Source organism: Oryctolagus cuniculus, chromosome 11 (assembly GCF_964237555.1).
Source record: "Oryctolagus cuniculus chromosome 11, mOryCun1.1, whole genome shotgun sequence".
NCBI lineage: Eukaryota > Metazoa > Chordata > Mammalia > Lagomorpha > Leporidae > Oryctolagus > Oryctolagus cuniculus.
Genome location: NC_091442.1, coordinates 58,359,177 through 58,382,156, shown reverse-complemented (window position 1 = coordinate 58,382,156; position 22,980 = coordinate 58,359,177). Strand labels below are relative to the sequence as shown.

Here is a 22,980-nt window from a genome sequence, read left to right as displayed (position 1 = left end):
GTTTGTGAAGTGAGTCTCTTGTAGGCAGGATATTGTGGGATCTTGCTTTTCTATCCATTCAGTCATCCGAAGCCATTTGGCTGGAGTATTTGATCCAATTACATTCAAAGTTAGTATTGGTAGGTAAGAAATAACACCTTTCATTTTGCATCCTGGATCCTGTTTAGATCTGCTATGTGAGTGAATTAGGTTTTGTCATGATGTTTACTTCTAATGCAGGATCCCCCTTCAGCATTTCTTGCAAGGGTTATGGTAGTGGGGGATTCTCTCAGTTTTTGCTTAACTGGGGAAAATTTTATTTCTCCTTCACTCTTTTTTTTTTCTTTTGGAACAGAAAGTATCTTCATTACTAAAAGATTAACAAATTCATGGACACTCACTTTCTGAGGCCTATCCAAACACCTCCATCAAAGGTTGCCTTCGTTTGAGAAGTATCAATATATGTTCAGTGCTGAGACTTCTTGTAGCACTTACAGTATATACAAAGCAGCGTTAGACTACTGTGGTTCCCATTTGAGAAACAGAGATTGAAGCTTTTTGCTACAACCTGTCAATTTAGCATTTCAGCTAACACAGTGACAATTATTCATTTCCTAGTTTTCTTCTGAAACTCAATTAACTGGCTATCATTTATGTACTTGGAATAATGCCATGTGTTCTTCCTTATGATAGTAAATTTTAAAATCTAAATACTTAATATCATGGAAATTTTTGCATTTATTTGAACATGTGTTCATCATATAAATACATACAAATAGTGTATTCATACAACTTATATTATGTATTCATCAATAATGAAGTCTTACTGGATATAAGCTATCTCTCACTCATATTCACATTTTATATTATTTCATTCAGACTCATATTTAACACACATTCATAGTTTATACAAAATAAAGAAGGAGATGAGCTTATAAAACATTATCATAAAGTGAATGCCAGTAGCACATGTTGAAATGTACGATACAGTGAAAATGATAATTTTGAGCAGATGTATATTCATAAGTAAATGCATTTGGAAGCGATTTTTGAAGCTCAACTTTCAGCTTTAGAAGAGTAAAACAAACTCTGAAGTAGACACAAAATTAATCTAATGATGTGGGCAAAAAATAATGGAAAACAAAGACTTAATATGAGGGGAATTTAGAAAGGCTCTTGCTCCAAAGAACTAACTAGGTTAACATTTCTGATAAATTTGTTCAAAAATAAAGGAGGAAATAATATTAAAAATGGAATGCAATTTTGTAAATAGAGCTGAGATCACAAAGACAAAACACTATAAAATGTTCTTATAAAGTAACTCTACATTTTTAGAAAAATAATCAAATTCAGTAATATAATCTGATGGTAAAAAATAAAATCCTAGATGGTGCTGTAAGATTTAGACAACTAATCAACACATTAAAACCTTTCAACAAAGCCAACACCAGTTTCAAGTCCTACCAAATTCTCAAAGAACAGATAATTCCAAGGAACTAAAAATATTTTCAGCCAGGAAAAAGTTGAGTACTCCTTAATTTACTTTATAAAATGAGCATTTCCTCCAATCCCAAACCATGTCTCATCAGCACAAAATGGAAAACTTGAAGATAGCCGAACTTTGGAAAATCATATGCCAAAATTAAATAAAACATTTGCAAATTGAACTTTTATCTGTTTAAAATATCAGCAAATCTATTCATATCTTTTTATTGCTCTAAGAGAAAAAAGGAGATAAATTGTGTGCTTAGTACATATGCTGCATTTTATTTACTAGACATGATGATTTACTGCATGTTAAATTCAATACTCATTTGTAGAAACTCTTAGAAATCTATGCACAGAATGGTTGAAATCTTTACTTAGCATAAACTAAATTGATCTTCTGTATATAAAGATAATTAAAAATGAATCTAGACTTCAATGGGATGGCGAGGGAGTGGGAGATGGGATGATTGTGGGTGAGAGGGAGGTTATGGGGGGAAAAGTCGCTATAATCCAAAAGTTGTACTTTGGAAATTTATTTTTATTAAATAAAAGTTAAAAAATGAGAAATCTATGCACAGAAGTTATTCTTGAAGTTTCTAAGTGGACTCTAATTAATTGACTCCTACTGGTTTCATATGTTAAGACATAAAACGATCTGGAAATAAAGTTTATGGCAATAAGTAGAAGAATGAGCACTCAATCTCCAAGTATTTAGAAAGTGAGTCACATGAACGGACAAAACACCCATCAGGCTGAAGCGCCAGAGCCCAGGGAGAAGTTACTTGTGATATGGTAGGAGCTGGTCTGACTGGACATTGCAATTAGGCTACTTCTTTGATCTCTGCTAAAGCATCCCTCAAGCAAGGAGAACAGTCCAAAAGAGCTACATCTGAGTTTTCATCGGACACATGGCTCTGCATCTGACTAGTTGCTGATTGTACTGTTGCCTTGTCCTTTCCCCAAGGACACAGTCCCAAAGGGTAGCAGTTTCGTTTTTCCTCACAAAATTTCTTCAAGTTCACACCACGCTAGGTTAATTAGGGACAGTTGAACCTGGGATCCCAAGGGGTACCTTTTGTTTCTTTAATCAATGATTCCTAACCATCTACTGGGACCAAGCAGATATAACTTACACCACTCTTCAGTATAGAATTTTCAGGGACATCCGTCTTCCTCCACAGGTCAGGATACTGCCTTTGCCCAAAACAGAGAGTTTTCTCCTCGACAACGATCTGCATTTCTCTCAACTAAGCAGAATGAGCATTTTTCCTAGTGCTAAGTCAGACATTACCCTTTATTTGGCATCCTGAAGAGACTTGTTGAAGGTGAAGGTCATTCGGGAAAGTCCCCAAGCTTTGTAGGCAATGAAAACCGAGAGTTCTCTGCCCATTCACAGACAGTGCATGCACTGGGGGGCTATGTGAGAAACACTGTACACATCATAACTAGAAAAGCTGCTACTCGACTTTGAAATACCTTCAGTATTTTGTGATCAGATGGCTCACAGAAGCCATGGACAGCAACCTGATCTGAGTGGTAAGTATGATTACTTAGTCCCACATCCAGAGCCCAAGTAGTTGGAAGTTGCAGGCAGAAGGGTTTGACTTATGTGTTTCAAAACCCAGGTCCTAAATAATGAAGAACTATGTTTCTTCATAGGACTAACTCTATAGGAACCAATAGGATGTCAATCTATTCTCTAAGCAGTGATACTCAAATTTGAGCAAGACTTTTAAAAGGTACTCTTGGAAGAAATTACAAGGATAGGAAAATACACTTTTAGGAAGGGACTATAGTCTCCAGTGGATGATATTCTGAGAAAATGTTCTTGTTGTCTCAGTCTAACAAAAATATCTGCCTAATGTTTATGTTTGGTTATGCAACTTGAAGACCAGGAGAGATAGCTGGGTCTTTTTAATACACAGTACTACAAAAACATCTTTGACAGGGTAAAAATATTCCTTTATTAGTAAGACAACATAATAAATCAGTTAACTTTAATATGCTGTCCTGCACGGGTTCATTCTGTATGTTCCAAAACGACTGGAACACTAATCACTATTGATCTTTTGTAAAAGTAGAAGTCATAGTAGTGTTATCATGCACAGACCTTATGCCAGGTTGAGGACACATTGGAGGCACTTAGTGAGGCATTTGGAGGCTGGATCAGAGGACAAGTAAGGGCAATAGGAATGTGTTTGGTCTAGTGTGATCGATCATTTGCTGAGTGATTCTACAGTACCTGGGAGGGAAGTACCCAGTATTCTAACCACTTATTAAACATGCAAGTCAGTTTCCTTTCAGTAGATTCAGGGTTGGCTAGTTCTGAAGTGTGTTTAGGAACATGTTGGAAATGGGCACAGCACTTTCAACAGGAGACTCCAGTGTCAGGAGCACTGCCCTTCAAGCTTGTGGAGAATGTGCTGTGAAAGACTGCAGAACAGTTTTCATATGGGGTCTCCTGGGAAGGCTGCATTACATCTCAATAATAAGGCAGATTGGAAGCCCTAGAGTTAAGGACTGAAAGTGGAAAAATGTTTCAGTTACTAAGAAATGTAATTACTTGTTATTTTCTTTTTAAAAGATTTATTTATATAGAGAGATCTATTTTTTTTTTGGATTTATTTATTTGGAGAGAGAGAGAGAGGGAAAGAGAGAGAGAAAATGAGAGAGAGAGAGAGAGAGCGAGAGAGAGAGAGAGAAAGAGAGAGAGAAATCTTCTAACCACTGGTTCATTCCCCCTAGTGGCTGTAATGGCCAAAGCTATGCTGTTCCAAAGCCAGGAGCCAGGAGATTCTTCCGGGTCTCCCACATGGATGCAGGGGTCAAGCACTTGGGCCAATTCCAATGTTTTGCCAGGCACATTAGTGGGGAACTGGATCAGAGGTGGAGTAGCCGGTACTAGAACTGGCACCCGTATAGGATGCTGGAGAAACGGGCAGCAGCTTTATTGGCTGCACCGCATCACGATCCCCACTTGTTATGTTGAAAGAATAACTACATCTGCAATAGTCTCACTCAGAATAAGGAAATCTGGAAGTATATTCTGCTCTTTAATCTGTATATATGAAATACATGAGATTAGTTCCCTTTATGTAATTTTCAGAAGTTGAAAAAGAAAAAGAAAAAAGGAAGCAAATACCTATGAAGGTACTTCCAAAAGTGTATGGAAAATGGGCATTTGGCCTAGCGGTTCAGACACTGTTGGTTTGCTCACGCCCTGATTCCAGCTTCCTTTGAGGAGAGGAGGCAGCAGGTGGTGTGGCTCAAATGATGGCGCCTCTGACACTCATGTACAAGGCTGAGACGGAGTTCTGACTCCCGACCTTGGACCAGCCTGACCCTCGCCATTGCAGGCACTAGGGAGTGAACCAGCAGATGGGGACCTTGTCTCTCTCTGCCTCCCAGTTAATTAAAATATTAGTTAATTTTAGTGCAAAAATAAAGACTTTTGAACACTATGCAGTGTTTTCATAATACTCATTTTCCACGTCTGTTTTGGAAACCATGAAATAATAACCATAAGAAAGCCCTGGACAGTGACTCATGGGGTCCCCTGGTGGTGAGTTGATGGCATCAGAAAGAGGATGTTGGCCATTTTCTCAAAAATAAGGCAGAATCAGTCAAATTACAGTTAGGGAGGCAGCATTTTGCAGTGCCCGAGAGTCCCATATCTCATAATCCTGTTTGCCCAAATCCTCAATTGATGACCCTGGGCAAGATCTTTCACATTTCTGCACTTCAGTTCCTTCATCTGTAAAAGGAGGATTCAGTCATATGCAGCCCCAGAGGGCGGCTTTGGGAATTACATGTGGTACCCTAACATGTTTAAATACTACAGTGTCTGGCAGTTAACAATCGCCTTATAGATGTCACTGCTACTCTCTGAGAAGGTTTGAGAATTTAGCACTGCAAAAGCATGTTGTTTTAAGTGGGACCTGCCATGCAAACCTGCTATTCTGTTGTTAGAGTTCCTCACTAGGTTTTCCATAACAGCAGAAATATGCCTGCATTGAGTATATAAATACAATTATCAGCTTCTAAGACATTAAGGAAATGGATTTTCCAGATCTCCCATAGCACGGAGAGCAAGCTTTGCTAAACAAAACATGCGGACTAAGGAAAAGGGCTGAAACACACTGACTTGGTGTCCTTGGGAGACAAGGAAACACAGTGGGAGAAAGAAGCTTCTTAATGGGGGAGTATAAACCAAGGAAACCAAGAAAAAATTCATACAATTCTCTTCTTGTCACAGTGGGGGAGAAGCATGAATTCTGTATTTTAGAAATTTGGCTACTTCTGTTGATTTTGTTCCTAATAAGCCTGGTCACCACTGATTCTCTAACTGACATCTTCCTAATTAGAGGACTGGCTAAAATAATCTGTAAGCGTCTTTACAAGTCTCTATTCACATAGCCTTCTTCAGGCCTGAATCATTGTATTTATAGTAACCTAGCACCCATTTGACAAAGATGGTTTCCTCTCTTCCTTTAAGGTTTATTTTGTATTTATTTGAAGGGCAGAGTTACAGAGAGAGAGAGGAGGAGAAACAGAGATAGATCTTCCCTTCACTAGTTAATCCCCAAGTGGCCACAAATGCTGGGGCAGGGCCAGACTGAAGCCAGGAGCCAGACTTTTCCAAGTCTCCCACATGGATGCAGTTGCCCAAGGACTTGGGCCATCCTCGGATGCTTGCACATTCGCAGGGACCTGGTTCAGGTGCGGAGCCACCGGGACACAAATTGATGCTCCTATGGGAGCTGGCACTGCAGGTGGTGACTGCCGCGACACTGGCTGCAGATTGATTCCTTTCTTGTCTGTACCAGACAGTGTGACATATCCAGGATACAGAGGAGATGTCTGATAAATTACTAGGGCGAACAAAAGGGAAGTATTTTCTGTGGCATAAAGGAAGCAGGTCCTATGACAAGCTCAGGAGAGACTATGCCCGGTATGGTTGCTGAGGGTGGGAGGTGACAGATTCAAGGAAAAATGTTTGACCTGAGAGGTGTGGGAAGGGAATCTCACTGGAATGTGTAATTGCTGTAGACTACAAATTTAAAAGAATTGAGAAAATTGTAAGGCACATGTTCCGTAACTACGTAGTTCAATTATATTCATGATGGACAGATTTAGGACTTAAGAGTACCCTATAATTTTGCACTTGATCTTAATCAAACAGAAAACCCAAAAGATGTGCATGGATACAATAAAGGAGGCACACCCAGGTGATAGGTAAGAGAAGATATGGAAGAGTATGCAAACCCTGTTCACGTTGAGTGGGACAGCAAGTCCAAGAAATAATTAGAAATATTAAGTAGAATTTATTTAATATTTGCTTGGTGCTAGGCTTGATGCAAAAAGCCCAAAAGAATTAGTTTACTGCGAGCTAAGAATAACACACACCTCTCATATTCATTTCATGAAACATAGTTGTATTTGCAGTTCATGTGTCAGAAAGTGAAGCTCAATTCTGAACTTCCCAAGGCTTGAGTGCTGTTCAATGGCTAACATGTGTCTCAAGCCCTGAGCTCTCCTATTTGCAGGCTACACTCTTACCTATAACTTTTTAAAAAAGATGTATTTATATTTGAAAGTCAGTTACACAGAGAGAGGAGAGGCAGAGAGGCAGAAAGAGAGAGAGAGAGAGAGAGACAGTGAGAGAGAGAGACAGAGAGTTCTTCCATCTGCAGTTCCATTCCCTAATTGGCCGCAATGGCCAGAGCTGCGCTGATCTGAAAGCCAGGAGCCAGGACCTTCCTCTAGGTTCCCACGTGTGTGCAGGGGCCCAAGGACTTGGGCCATCTTCTACTGCTTTCCCGGGCATAGCAGAGAGCTGGTGGAAGTGGAGCAGCCAGGACTAGAAGTGGTGCCCATGGCTGGTGCCGAGGCTCACTAGGCTAATCCTCCACCTTGCGCTGCCGGCACACTGGGTTCTAGTCCCGGTCGGGGCGCTGGATTCTGTCCCGGTTGCCCCTCTTCCAGGCCAGCTCTCTGCTGTGGACAGGGAGTGAATTGGAGGATGGCCCAAGTGCTTGTGCCCTGCATCCCATGGGAGACCAGGAGAAGTACCTGGCTCCAGCCATCAGATCAGCGTGGTGCTCCGGCTGCAGTGCGCCGGCCGTGGCGGCCATTGGAGGGTGAATGAATGGCAAAGGAAGACCTTTCTCTCTGTCTCTCTCTCTCACTGTCCACTCTGCCTGTCAAAAAAAAAAAAAAAAAAAAAAAAAAGAACTGGTGCCCATATGGGATGCTGGCACTTCAGGCCAGGGCATTAACCCACTGCACCACGGTGCCAGCCCCTGTTTACTACACCTTTCACAATGAACTCAGATGGGTTCATTCAGAAGAAACCCAGAGACAAGGTCTCAGGTAGCCTTGGGCATACTCCTTCAGAAGAAATTGAATAGAGAAATGAGCAAACACAGAATCATCACTTCTAGGCCATTCCCTTTGCCTACAATGCTCCTTCCACCTCTTCACTGAGAACTTCACGTGGCTTTTTTTTTTTTTTTTGACAGGCAGAGTGGACAGTGAGAGAGAGAGGGACAGATAGAAAGGTCTTCCGTTACTGTTGGTTCACCCTCCAATGGCCACCACAACCAGAGTACTGTGGCTGGTGCACCATGCTGATCTGAATCCAGGAGTCAGGTGCTTCTCCTGGTCTCCCATGCGGGTGCAGGGCCCAAGGACTTGGGCCATCCTCCACTGCACAGATAGCTGGCCTGGAAGAGGGACAGCCAGGACAGAATCCGGCGCCCTGACCGGGACTAGAACCCGGTGTGCCGGCACCACAGGAGGAGGATTAGCCTATTGAGCCGTGGCACCAGTCTCAATGGCTTTTAAATGACACATTCTTATTTACTGTTAGATACAGATGGAATATCTAATGTTCCTGTACCAAAATGGTCTCAGTTCACTGAGGTCTGATATTGGCAATGAAATTCTACAATATAAATAGTTTGATGACACAACTTTTGATTACACTTTAAGTGTGATCACTCAGCCGATTGTCAAGGACCCTACTCTGCTGCCACTGATCCAATAAAAATTTATTGAGTGTCTGTTGTATGTCAGCTACTCTTGGGTGCACTGTGGTTCACAAAATAGATATGGCCTGCACTCTCAAGAGACTCACCATAGAGTAGGAGGTAGTGTAAAAAGTATATATGTAACTATATATAATTAAATAATTAAATATAGTTAATTATAATTAACAGAATAATTATATATTATATATGTTATATATAATATAATTAACAGAATAATTTTGACTTCAGTATTAATTATAGTTAATTATATATAACTATATATATAACTATATATAATTAAATAACTAAATGTAGTTAATTATAATTAATTATAGCCCTGTTTACCTCACATGAAACCCAGATGGTGCATGAGTGTCTTCTGTTCATTAACTCAGTCATGTAAAATAGCCTTGTTTCCATGGAGTTATTAATCATAAATGCCTTTGCTCTTGGATGACTACTATATCAAGATACTGACAGCAGCATAATAAGGACGTATGGATGATGTCTAGACTAACTCAACACTGGGAGTCCTGTGTGGTCATTGAATAACCTATGCCTCCATTGCATTCTCGATTAATAGGTTACAAAATAGAATTGTGGCTCAGCTAACATGTTCACCGCACCCCCTTCTAGCTCATACTGACAGTCCTTTTTTCCAATCTACCTTCTTTCATTTTTCACAAATACCAGGACATAGTCAGGAATCAATGATGAGGAATTATACAGCACTAACAACGTTCATCTTGCTGGGACTAACAGATGATCCAAATCTACAGATATTCCTATTTATTTTTTTGTTTCTAACCTACTTGTTGTGTATTTTTGGGAACCTGGCCATCTTCATTCTCACCTTGGTGGATTCTCACCTCCAAACACCCATGTACTTTTTCCTCCGGAATTTCTCTGTGCTGGAGTTCTCTTTTACAACTCTCTGCATTCCCAGATTCCTGTATGCAATGGCGACTGGGGACAATACTATAAGCTATAATGCATGCTTCACTCAACTGTTTTTTGTTTTCTTCTTCAGTGTGACTGAGTTTCTTCTCCTGACAGCCATGTCCTATGACCGCTACGTGGCCATCTGCAAACCCCTGCATTACATGACCATCATGAGCAACAGAGTCTGCATCAGGATCCTCATGGGGTGTGTCATGCTCACTCTAATCATCATCATCCCACCATTTACTCTGGTCTTTGATCTCGAGTTTTGTGACTCTAACATCATAGATCACTTTGGCTGTGATGTAGGGCCCATGCTGAAGATCACCTGCTCCGACACAGAGTTTTTGGAGCACTTTGTCTTCATCTTGGCTGTGCTGACGCTTCTGTTCACATTAGGGTGTGTGACTATATCCTACACACACATCATCAGGACCATTCTCAGATTCCCTTCTGCTCAGCAGAGGAAAAAAGCTTTTTCCACTTGTTCTTCTCACATAATTGTGGTTTCCATCACTTATGGAAGCTGCATCTTCATCTACATTAAGCCATCTGCAAAAGAAGGCGTGGCTATGAATAAGGTGGTGGCATTGCTCATAACCTCAGTTACTCCAGTCATGAACCCCTTCATTTACACCCTGAGGAACAAGCAGGTGATACAAGCTTTCAAAGACATGACCAAAAGGGTTGACTCAATCCACGGAAGTAAGGGCCTACCAGATGAAAGATAAAAATCACATAATAAGTCCTTTTATGTGTTTCATTTTCAACTTACTCTACTTTAGTCATGCTTTTGAAGTGACACATCGAATTTCAGCCAAATCTAGAATATGTTTTTGATACACGTTTGTTAATCTTCCTTAGCTCATTCTTTTCCCAGAAATCCGTAGGAATAAATCTGTCATAAACACTTATAAGACACCTGTAACACTCACAGAACCATGAAATGTCAACAGCATCACTATACTGACTTGTTGACTATTCTTGCAGTGATGAATATGACCCAACATGTGGCTCAAAGTCCACAGGAACAACAGCCATTGCCGTCTATGTCTGCAGGATAGACCATGTGGTTGCCCTGTTCAAAAAAACTCCTCATTTTATGCTTCCCGCTTTCCACAGAGCTATACATGTTTACTAAAATCTTCCTCAAATTCCTTTTGCTTAAAATTTGTACAATATCTTGTGATAAAAGTCCAAATTCCATCTTGATAGGATTTCATGTTCCTGTCATCGTTGTGGGTGCACCTGTGTAAATCTTTGTGCCTTTGTTGCTCTTTTCAGAAAGCTTAATAGGCCTCAAGGAGTTAATGGCATGGACAAATTATAAAGGACAGCTTACATCAAATTGTGTTCTCATCCAGATTATTCACTACTGTTTTTAAATTAGTTTCTAAATGTGCTGAAGCTTCTGAGTTTACCACAATCTCATTTGTTGAGTTTTGTTCTTGCTGCGAGGGCACTGGGGGCCTTGTCCAGGAAGTCATCCCTCACACCCATGTCTTGGAGTGTTTCTCCTACAGTTTCTTCCTGTGACCTCATAGTGTCAGGTGTCTGATCCGTCTTGATTTGATTTTGTGTATGGTGAGAGATATGGATTTACTTTCATTCTTTGACATACATACATCCAGTTTCCATATGAATGTTCAGATTGTTTTTCTAATTCTGTCAAGAGTGTCATTCTAGAGTGCTTTAGTTAGTATAGACATTCTAATGATACTGAATCTTCTTTTTTATTCATTTTTAGAGATTTCATTTATTTGGGAAGCAGAGTCACACAGAGAGAGAGAGACAGAAAGGTTTTCCATCCTCTGGTTCATTCCCCACATGGCTGCAATGGCCGGAGTTGAGCTGATCTGAAGCCAGGAGCTAGGAGCTTCTTCTGGGTCTCCCACACAAGTGTAGGGGCCTAAACAGTTGCGCTGTCTTTCACTGCTCTCCCAGGTCATAAGCAGGGAGCTGGATCTGAAGAGGAGCAGCCTGGACATGAACTGGCACCCATATGGCATGCTGGCGCTGCAGGTAGACGCTTAGGCTACTGTGCCACAGTGCTGGCCTTGACATTGATTCTTCTAATCCATGATCAAGGAATGTCTTTCCATTTTTTGTGCCTTTGATCATTTCTTTTTTTTTTTTTAAAGATGTATGTATTTATTTGAAAGGCCGAGTTACAGAAAGTTCTATCCTGTTAAATATTTTGGAATAGTTTTGAAAAATATTGGAGTTAGTTCCTCTTTAAATATTTTGTAGAATTCAGTAGTAAAACCACCAGATCTTGCACTTTTCCTTGATGGAAGACTTTGATTACTATTTCCATCTCATTGTTTGTTACAATTTTCTTTAGATGGTTTATGTTATTTTGATAGGGTATAAGTATCCAGGGATTTATCCATTTCTTCAAGGTTTTCCAATTTATTAGCATGTAGTTTTTCATATTTTTTATGATACTTGTGTTTCGGTAGTGTCAATTGCAATGTCTTTTTTTCATTTCTAATTTTATCTATTTGAATTTTTCTTCTTTGTTAGTCTTGATAGAGTTTATTTTGTGTATCTTTTCAACACAAGCTTTTTTCTTAAACTTTTAAAATTGTTTTATGTTTCAACTTCATTTATTTCTGCTCTGATTCTTATTATTTCTCACCCTCGCTTAATTTGGGTTTGATTTGTTCTTGTTTTTCTAAGTCTTTTAGATGCACCATTAGATCTTTGATTTGAGGCATTTTTCTTTTTGTGGTGTAAGTGCTTGCCTGATGTCATATATTCCCTCTTAATACTGTTTTTGTTGAATCTTACAGGTTTTGACATGTTGTGTTTTTATTTTCATTTATTTAAAAAAGATTTTTAAACCTATCAATTTCTTTAATGACCCATTGATCATTCAAGAACATATTGTTGGGGCCAGCGCTGTGGCAAAGCAGGTAAAGCCTCTGCCTGCAGTGCCTATGGGTGCGGGTTTGGGTCCTGACTGCTACACTTCCAATCCAGCTCTCTGCTATGGCCTGGGATATCTGTAGAAGATGGCCCACGTTCTTGGGCTCCTGCAACCACGTGGGAGACCCGGAAGAAGCTCCTGGCTCTTAGCTTTGGACCAGCGCAGCTCCAGCCATTGCGGCCAATTGGGGAGTGAACCAGCAGATGGAACACCTTTCTCTCTTTCTCTCTGCCTCTCCTCTCTCTGTGGAACTCTGACTTTCAAGTAAATAAATAAATCTTCAAAAAAAGCAGCAAAAATAGCATATTGTTAAATTTCCAAGTATTTATGAGTGTTCCATTGCTCTTGTTGATTTCCAGTTTTTTTTTTCTTTATAACAAAATACATGGTATGATTTCAATCTTTTTAAACTTACTGAGACTTGATTTCTGGCCTAATATGTGATCTAACTTAAAAAATGTTCATCTGCTGGTGAGAAGAATGTATATTCTGTAGCTGTGGTGTGAAATGTCCTCTAATGTCTGTTAAGTCCTTTCACTCTATAGAATGTTTCAGCTCCTATGTATCTTCACTGATTTTATGTCTGTACAATCTGTCCATTGATGACAGTACGGTGTTGATGTCACCCACTATTCTTGTATTGGAGTCTATCTGTCCTTTTGGGTATAACAGTATTTTCTGTATCTATCTAGATGGTCTTGTGTTGGGTACACATATGTTTATGATTGCTATATCTTCTTAATGCATTGAGCTGTTTATCACAATGCATTGTCCTTCTTTATCTTTTTTCTGGAGTTTTTGACTTAAAGTCTGTTTGAATCTGAGATCAGGATAGCTACTTCTATTCGTTTTTGTTTTCCATTTCCTGATATGCCTTTTTTCCAGCCTTCACTCTCAGTCTATGTGGTCTTTGTTTGTGAAGTGAGTCTCTTGTAGGCAACATATTGTGGGTTCTTGCAGGATTTCAGGAGGAAAAAAATCTAGTACACATTTGAATTTTGGATACGTCAAGCACAAATGGGTTCACAGTGCTTATAAGCAGTATTATTTTCCTCTTTTAAGTAGTTAAAAATCTTTATTTTATTTCTAATGTTATTTGAAAATAAAAACCCACTTCATTATATAATGTATATTATCAATTTCATGTTTCAAGTATTCAAGTAATGGAAACCCAAGTATTTTCTTTTGCAGCAGCAACACACTTACAGACTGAGCTTCAAAGACAGGAAAAATTCATTTAAAACAACTTATACACTCTTTTGCCCAAAGACATAAGAACTAAGACTTAATACTCTAGTGGCCGATGCGATGAGTTAAAGCCCTGACCTGAGGTGCCAGTATCCCATATGGACTCTGGTTCTGGTCCCAGCTGCTCCTCTTTCTATCCAGCTCTCTGCCGTGGCCTGGGGTAGTGGTGGAGGATGACCCAAGTGCTTGGGCCCCTGCACCTGTGTGGGAGACCCAGAGGAGGCTCCTGGCTCCTGGCTTTGGATCTGCGCAGCTCCAGCGGTTGTGGCCAACTTGGGGGTGAACCAGTGGATGGAAGATTTCTCTCTCTCTGTCTCTACCTCTCTCTATAACTCTGTCTCTCAAATAAATAAAATAAATCTTAAAAAAAAAAAACACGCCAGCATCACTTAAAAAAAACCTTAACACTGCAATCACATAATACTATGTGAGAAGAGAAGGAAAATGATGGTCCAATATAATCAATGTCTTCTGTTTTTTAAAAAGATTCAAAAACAGATTGCCTTAATTTGTGGCTAGATTCCCAGTAACAGGATATTCTGAACTCTAAGGAACTATAGAGTAAATTCAATTTCTCTGCCTTTTTATCAGAAACATTACTATTGTTTACTTTGGATTTCTTTTGTACTTTTAAAAGATTTTCTGCCTTTATCTTCTTGCATAGTGATGACCATGTGTCTGTGTGGAGCACATCCTTAAGTATCTTTTGTAAGGCTGGATGAGTGGTGACAAATTCTTTCAATTTCTGTTTGTTGTGGAAGGTCTGTATTTCACCTTCATTCATAAAGGAGAGTTTTGCAGGGTACAGTATTCTGGGTTGACAGTTCTTTTCTCTCAAGACGTGGATTATGTTTCATCTTCTCTCCTAGCCTGTAGGGTTTCTGATGAGAAGTCAGTTGTGAATCTAATTGGAAATCCTCTGATAGTAATTGTGCATATTTTAGAATCTGTAGTTTATGTGTTTTTTTTTTTTTTGTGTGTGTGTGTGTGGAGAGTTTTGCTACAATGTATCTTGGTGAGGATTTTTTCTTGTCATGTTTTTTGGGAGTTCTGTGTGTTTCTTGTACTTGGATTTCCCTTTCTTTCTCCAGTTTGGGGAAGTTTTCTGTAATTATTTCATTAAATAGGCTTTCTTTTTTTTTTGTGGCTGTGGAGTATTTCTTTTTTTTTGTCTTTTTTTTTAAACTTTTATTTAATGAATATAAATTTCCAAAGTACGATTTATGGATTGCAATGGCTTCCCCCCTATACCGTCCCTCCCACCCACAACCCTCCCCTTTCCCACTCCCTCTCCCCTTCCATTCACATCAAGATTCATTTTCGATTATCTTAATATACAGAAGATCAGCTTAGTATACATTAAGTAAGGATTTCAACAGTTTGCTCCCACACAGAAACATAAAGTGAAAAATAATAGATGATTTTTTTTAAATGATAATGAAATCAGATCAGACCTATTGTCATGTTTAATCCCAGTGAGAGTCAAGTTGGGAGTTTTTTGTTTTTTTTGTTTTTTTTTTTTTCTACTTTTCCATGAAATTTTTTTTTTTTATCTTTTATTTAATGAATATAAATTTCCAAAGTACGACTCATGGGTTACAATGGCTTTCCCCCCCATACCGCCCCTCCCACCCACAACCCTCCCCTTTCCCACTCCCTCTCCCCTTCCATTCACATCAAGATTCATTTTCGATTATCTTAATATACAGAAGATCAGCTTAGTATACCTTAAGTAAGGATTTCAACAGGTTGTTCCCACACAGAAACATAAAGTGAAAAATAATAAATGATTTTTTTTTAAATCATGATGAAATCAGATCAGACCTATTGTCATGTTTAATCCCAGTGAGAGTCAAGTTGGGAATTGATAATTTCTTTTTTTTTTTACAGAAGATCAGTTTAGTGTACATTATGTAAAGATTTCAATCGTTTGCACCCCCATAGAAACACAAAGTGAAATATACTGTTTGAGTACTCGTTATAGCATTAAGCCTCAGTGTACAGCACATTAAGGACAGAGATCCTACATGAGGAGTAAGTGCACAGTGACTCCTGTTGTTGACTTTACAAATTGACACTCCTGTTTATGGCATCAATAATCTCCCTATGCACCAGTCATGAGTTTCCAAGGCTATGGAAGCCCCTTGAGTTCTCCGACTCTTATCTTGTTTAGACAAGGTCATAGTCAAAGTGGAGGTTCTCTCCTCCCTTCAGAGAAAGGCACCTCCCTCTTTGAAGACCTGTTCTTTCCACTGGGATCTCACTCACAGAGATCTTTTTGCCAGAGTGCCTTGGTCAAGTTGGGAGTTGATAATTTCTTTTTTTTTTTTTTTTTACAGAGGATCAGTTTAGTATGCATTAAGTAAAGATTTCAACAGTTTGCACCCCCATAGAAACACAAAGTGAAATATATTGTTTGAGTACTCGTTATAGCATTAAATCTCAATGCACAGCACATTAAGGACAGAGATCCTACATGAGGAGTAAGTGCACAGTGACTCCTGTTGTTGACTTTACAAATTGACACTCCTGTCTATGGCATCAGTAATCTCCCTATGCTCCAGTCATGAGTTTCCAAGGCTATGGAAGCCCTCTGAGTTCTCCGATTCTTATCTTGTTTAGACAAGGTCATAGTCAAAGTGGAGGTTCTCTCCTCCCTTCAGAGAAAGGTACCTCCTTCTTTGAAGACCTGTTCTTTCCACTGGGATCTCACTCACAGAGATCTTTTGCCAGAGTGTCTTGGCTTTCCATGCCTGAAATACTCTCATGGGCTTTTCAGCCAGATCGGAATGCCTTTAGGGCTGATTCTGAGGCCAGAGTGCTATTTAGGACATCTGCCATTCTATGAGTCTGCTGAGTATCTCACTTCCCATGTTGGATCACTCTCCCCTTTATTTATTCTATCGGTTAGTGTTAGCAGGTACTAGACATGTTTATGTGCTCCCTTTGACTCTTAGTCCTTTCATTATGATCAATTGTGAACTGAAATTGATCAATTGGAATAGTGAGATGGCATTGGTACATGCCACCTAAATAGGCTTTCTAGTCCATTTATTCTTTCCACACCTTCAGGAACTCCTAAGACCTGTATTTTGGGTCATTTGATGGTATCCCATAAATCTTCAACTGTGTTTTTAAGTTTTCTAATTTCTCTCTCCTTCCCTCCCTCCTTCCCTCCCTCCCTCCCTTTCTCCCTTCTTTTCTCTCTCTCTTTCTTTTATGAAAGGCAGAGTTAGGCAGTGAGAGAGAGAGATAGAGATATAGAAAGAAAGGTCTTCCTTCTGTTGGTTCACCCCCCAAATAGCCTCTATGGCTAGCGCACTGTACCGATCCGAAGCCAGGAGCCAGGTGCTTCCTCCTGGTCTCCCATGCAGGTGCAGGGCCCAAGCACTTGGGCCATCCTCCACTGCACTCCCGGGCCACAGCAGAGAGCTGGACTGGAAGAGGAGCAACCGGGACAGAACCGGCGCCCCAACCCAGACTAGAACCTGGAGTGCTGGCACCGCAGGCGGAGGATTAGCCTAATGAGCTGCAGCGCCGTCCCTAGCTCAGATATTCTTTCTTCTGCCTCACCAAGTCTGCTGTTAAGGCTTTCCACTGCATTTTTTATTTGGTCTACTGAATTCTTCATTTCTAATATTTCATTTGCTTTTTCTTTAAAATCTCAATTTCATGGGAACAATTTTCATTCAGTCATGTATGGTTTTCTTTATTTCATGGATTTGCTTCTAATTGCCTTTGAGTAATCCTGATTTTTTTTTAACTTTTATTTAATGAATATAGATTTCCAAAGTACAGCTTAACTACATTGGCATCCCCCTCCCCCCCGATGACTTCCCTCCCAACCACAACCCTCCCCTTTCCCGCTCTCTCTCCCCTTCCATTCATATCAAGATTCATTTTCAATTTTCTATATATACAGAAGATCAGTTTAGTATACATTAAGTAAAGATTTCAACAGTTTGCACCCCCATAGAAACACAAAGTGAAATATACTGTTTGAGTACTCGTTATAGCATTAAATCTCAATGTACAGAACATTAAGGACAGAGATCCTACATAAGGAGTAAGTGCACAGTGACTCCTGTTGTTGACTTTACAAATTGACACTCCTGTCTATGGCATCAGTAATCTCCCTATGCTCCAGTCATGAGTTTCCAAGGCTATGGAAGCCTTTTGAGTTCTCCGACTCTTACCTTGTTTAGACGAGGTCATAGTCAAAGTGGAGGTTCTCTCCTCCCTTCAGAGAAAGGTACCCCCTTCTTTGAAGACCTGTTCTTTCCACTGGGATCTCACTCACAGAGATCTTTCATTTAGGTCTTTTTTTTTTTTTGCCAGAGTGTCTTGGCTTTCCATGCCTGAAATACTCTCATGGGCTTTTCATCTGGATCCGAATGCCTTTAGGGCTGATTCTGAGGTCAGAGTGCTATTTAGGACATCTGCCATTCTATGAGTCTGCTGTGTATCTCGCTTCCCATGTTGGATCACTCTCCCCATTATCTATTCTATTGGTTAGTATTAGCAGGTACTAGACATGTTTATGTGATCCCCTTGACTCTTAGTCCTTTCATTATGATCAATTATGAACTGAAATTGATCACTTGGACTAGTGAGATGGCATTGGTACATGCCACCTTGATGGGATTGAATTGGAATCCTCTGGTATGTTTCTAACTCTACCATTTGGGGCAAGTCAGCTTGGGCATGTCCCAAATTGTACATCTCTTCCCTCTCTTATTCCCACTCTTATGTTTAACAGGGATCACATTTCAGTTAAATTTCAACACTTAAGAATAACTGTGTATTAATTACAGAATTAAACCAGTCATATTAAGTAGAACAGACAAAAAACTACTAAGAGGGATAATGTATTAAGTTGTTCATTAACAGTCAGGGCTATGCTGATCAAGTCACCGTTTCTCATAGTGTCCATTTCACTTCAACAGGTTTCCTTTTTTTGTGTTCAGTCAGTTGTCACCGATCAGGGAGAACATATGGTATTTGTCCCTTTGGCCTGGCTTATTTCACTCAGCATGATGTGTTCCAGATTCCTCCATTTTGTTGCAAATGACTGGATTTCATTGTTTCTTACTGCGGTATAGTATTCTAAAGAGAACATATCCCATAATTTCTTTATCCAGTCTACCATGATAGGCATTTAGGTTGGTTCCAGGTCTTGGCTATTGTGAATTGAGCTGCAATAAACATTAGGGTGCAGGCCGCTTTTTTGTTTGCCAATTTAAATTCCTTTGGGTAAATTCCAAGGAGTGGGATGGCTGGGTCGAATGGTAGTGTTATATTCAGGTTTCTGAGGAATCTCCAGACTGACTTCCATAGTGGCTTGACCAGTTTGCATTCCCACCAACACTGGGTTAGTGTCCCTTTTTCCCCACATCCTTGCCAGCATCTGTTGTTGGTAGATTTCTGATTGTGAGCCATTCTAACCGGGGTGAGGTGAAACCTCATTGTGGTTTTGATTTACATTTCCCTGATTGCTAGTGATCTTGAACATTTTTTCATGTGCCTGTTGGCCATTTGGATTTCCTCTTTTGAAAAATGTCCATTGAGGTCGTTGGCCCATCTCTTAAGTGGGTTGTTTGTTTTGTTTTTGTGGAATTTCTTGATCTCTTTGTAGATTCTGGTTATTAACCCTTTATCTGTTGTGTAGTTTGCAAATATTTTTTCCCATTCTGTCGGTTGTCTCTTCACTCTCCTGACTGTTTCTTTTGCAGTACAGAAACTTCTCAATTTGATGCAATCCCAATAATTGATTTTGGCTTTGACTGCCTGTGCCTCCCGGGTCTTTTCCAGAAACTCTTTGCCTGTGCCAATATCTTGAAGGGTTTCTCCAATGTTCTCTAATAACTTGATGGTGTCAGGTCGTAGATTTAGGTCTTTAATCCATGTTGAGTGAATTTTTGTGTAAGGTGTAAGGTAGGGGTCTTGCTTCATGCTTCTGCATGTGGAAATCCAGTTTTCCCAGCACCATTTATTGAATAGACTGTCCTTGCTCCAGGAATTGGTTTTAGATCCATGATCAAATATAAGTTGGCTGTAGATGTTTGGATTGATTTCTGGTTTTTCAATTCTGTTCCATTGGTCTATCCATCTGTTTCTGTACCAGTACCATGCTGTTTTGATTACAACTGCCCTGTAGTATGTCCTGAATTCTGGTATTGTGATGCCTCCGGCTTTGGTTTTGTTGTATAAGATTGCTTTAGCTATTCGAGGTCTCTTGTGCCTCCATATGAATTTCAGCATCATTTTTTCTAGATCTGAGAAGAATATCTTTGGTATCCTGATTGGTATTGCATTGAATCTATAAATTGCTTTTGGGAGAATGGACATTTTGATGATATTGATTCTTTCAATCCATGAGCATGGAAGATTTTTCCATTTTTTGGTATCCTCTTCTATTTCTTTCTTTAAGATTTTGTAATTCTCATCGTAGAGATCTTTAACGTCCTTGGTTAAGTTTATTCCAAGGTATTTGATTGTTTTTGTAGCTATTGTGAATGGGATTGATCTTAGCAGTTCTTTCTCAGCCATGGTATTGCCTGTGTATACAAAGGCTGTTGATTTTTATGCATTGATTTTATATCCTGCCACTTTGCCAAACTCCTCTATGAGTTCCAATAGTCTCTTAGTAGAGTTCTTTGGATCCTCTAAGTAAAGAATCATATCATCTGCAAAGAGGGATAATTTGACTTCTTCCTTCTCAATTTGTATTCCTTTTATTTCTTTTTCTTGTCTGATGGCTCTGGCTAAAACTTCCAGAACTATGTTAAATAGCAGTGGTGAGAGTGGGCATCCCTGTCTGGTACCAGATCTCAGTGGAAATACTTCCAACTTTTCCCCATTCAGTAGGTTGCTGGCCGTAGGTTTTTCATAAATTGCTTTGATTATATTGAGGAATGTTCCTTCTATACCCAGTTTGCTTAGAGTTTTCATCATGAAAGGGTGTTGTATTTTATCGAATGCTTTCTCTGCATCAATTGAGATAATCATATGGTTTTTCTTCTGCAGTCTGTTAATGTGGTGAATCTCATTGATTGATTTGCGTATGTTGAACCATCCCTGCATACCAGGGATGAATCCCACTTGGTCTGGGTGGATGATTTTTCTGATGTGTTGTTGTATTCTATTGGTGAGAATTTTATTGAGGATTTTTGCGTCTATGTTCATCAGGGATATTGGTCTATAATTTTCTTTCAGTGCTGCATCGTTCTCTGGCTTAGGGATTACGGTGATGCTGGCTTTATAGCAAGAATTTGGGAGGATTCCCTCTTCTTCGATTGTTCTGAATAGTTTGAGAAGAATTGGAGTCAGTTCTTCTTTAAATGTCTGGTAGAATTCAGCAGTGAATCCATCTGGTCCTGGGCTTTTCTTTGTTGGGAGGGCCTTTATTACTGTTTCAATTTCTGTTTCAGTTATGGGTCTGTTTAGGTTTTCTATGTCTTCCTGGTTCAATTTAAGTAGATTGCATGTGTCCAGGAATCTATCCATTTCTGATAGATTTTCCTGTTTGCTGGCATACAAATCCTTGTAGTAATTTCTGATGATTCTTTTTATTTCTGTGGTGTCTGTTGTTACGTTCCCTTTTCACCTCTGATTTTTGATTTGGGTCTTTTCTCTTCTTTTTTTAGTTAGTTGGGCCAATGGGGTGTCAATTTTGTTCATTTTTTCAAAAAACCAGCTCCTCGTTTGGCTGATTTTTTGTAGTGTTTTTTTGGATTCAATCCTGTTAATTTCTTCTCTGGTTTTAATTATTTCTCTTCTCCTACTAGATTTGGGTCTGGTTTGCTGCAGTTTTTCTAGGTCCTTGAGATGCAGTGAAAGCTCATCTATTTGGTGCCTTTCCAATTTCTTGATGTAGGCACCTATTGCTATAAACTTGCCTCTCAATATTGCTTTTGCTATATCCCATAAGTTTTGATATGTTGTGTTGTTATCCTCATTTACTTCCAGAAAGTTTTTGATTTCTCTTTTGATTTCTTGAATGACCCAGTGTTCATTCAGGAGCATGTTGTTCAGTCTCCATGTGTTTGCATACTTTCTAGGGTTTCCTGAGTTGCTAATTTCCAGCTTCATTCCGCTGTGGTCTGAGAAGCTGCATGGTATGATTCTAATTCTTTTAAATTTGCTGAGACTTGCTTTATGACCTAGTATGTGATCAATCCTAGAGAAGGTTCCATGCACTGCTGAGAAGAATGTGAAGTCTTTAGATGTAGGATTGAAAGTTCTGTAGATATCTGTTAGATCCATTTGGGCAATAGTGTTGATCTTCTGTCTGGATGATCTGTCTATTTCTGAGAGTGGAGTATTGAAGTCCCCCAGTACTATTGTATTGGAATCTAAATCTCCCTTTAAGTCCCTTAACATATCTTTTAAATAGACCGGTGCCCTGTAATTAGGTGCATATACATTTACAATAGTTACATCTTCCTGTTGAATTGAACCCTTAATCATTATATAGTGTCCCTCTTTGTCTTTCTTAACAGTTTTTGTATTAAAGTTTATTTTGTCTGATATTAATATGGCTACACCTGCTTTTTTTTGGTTTTTGTTGGCATGGAATATCTTTTTGCAACCTTTCACTTTCAGTCTGCATGCATCTTTGTTAGAGAGATGTGTTTCTTGTAGGCAACAAATATTTGGGTTTTGTTCCTTGAGCCAATCAGCCAATCGGTGTCTTTTAACTGACGAATTAAGACCATTAATGTTTAATGTGACTATTGATACGTAGTGACTTTGCCCTGCCATTTTCCCGGAGATATTTTCTAGTATATGCTTTGAGCTTCCCATGCTCTTTTACTGGTAGGTTTTCTTCCTTTCCCTTCTTTCATATTGATGGCCGTGTTTCTGTGTTTCTGAGTGTAGCACATCTTTAAGTATCTTTTGCAGGGCCGGACCGGTCGAGTGGCCACAAAGTCTTTCAATTTCTGTTTGCTATGAAAGGTCTTTATTTCACCTTCATTCACAAATGAGAGCTTAGCAGGATATAATATTCTGGGCTGGCAATTTTTCTCTCTTAGCACCTGTGCTATGTCTCGCCATTCCCTCCTAGCCTGTAGTGTTTCTGATGAGAAGTCTGCTGTGAATCTGACTGGAGATCCTCTGAGAGTAATCTGACATTTCTCTCTTGCATATTTTAGGATATTTTCTTTATGTTTCACTGTGGTAAGTTTAATTACCACGTGTCGTGGTGAGGATCTCTTTTGGTCGTGTTTACTGGGGGTTCTATGAGCTTCCTGTACTAGGATGTCTCTGTCCTTCTCCAAACCTGGAAAGTTCTCTGCTAGTATCTCACTAAAAAGGCCTTCTAATCCTTTCTCTCTCTCCATGCCTTCAGGAACTCCT

General features: G+C 39.5%; 1 protein-coding gene across 1 annotated transcript; it reads left to right on the top strand.

Moving 5' to 3' along the window:
- Nucleotides 1–9,211: 9,211 nt before the first annotated feature.
- Nucleotides 9,212–10,171, top strand: LOC127487386 (olfactory receptor 6C2-like). Its single transcript, XM_051832731.2, has one exon. The coding sequence runs from the start codon at nt 9,212–9,214 to the stop codon at nt 10,169–10,171; it is 960 nt and encodes a 319-aa protein (XP_051688691.2).
- The last annotated feature ends 12,809 nt before the right edge of the window (nt 10,172–22,980 follow it).

What these genes read in the sequence shown, in the direction of transcription:
- LOC127487386 (XM_051832731.2), top strand. Translation starts at nt 9,212, where the DNA reads ATGAGGAATTATACAGCACTAACAACGTTCATCTTGCTGGGACTAACA.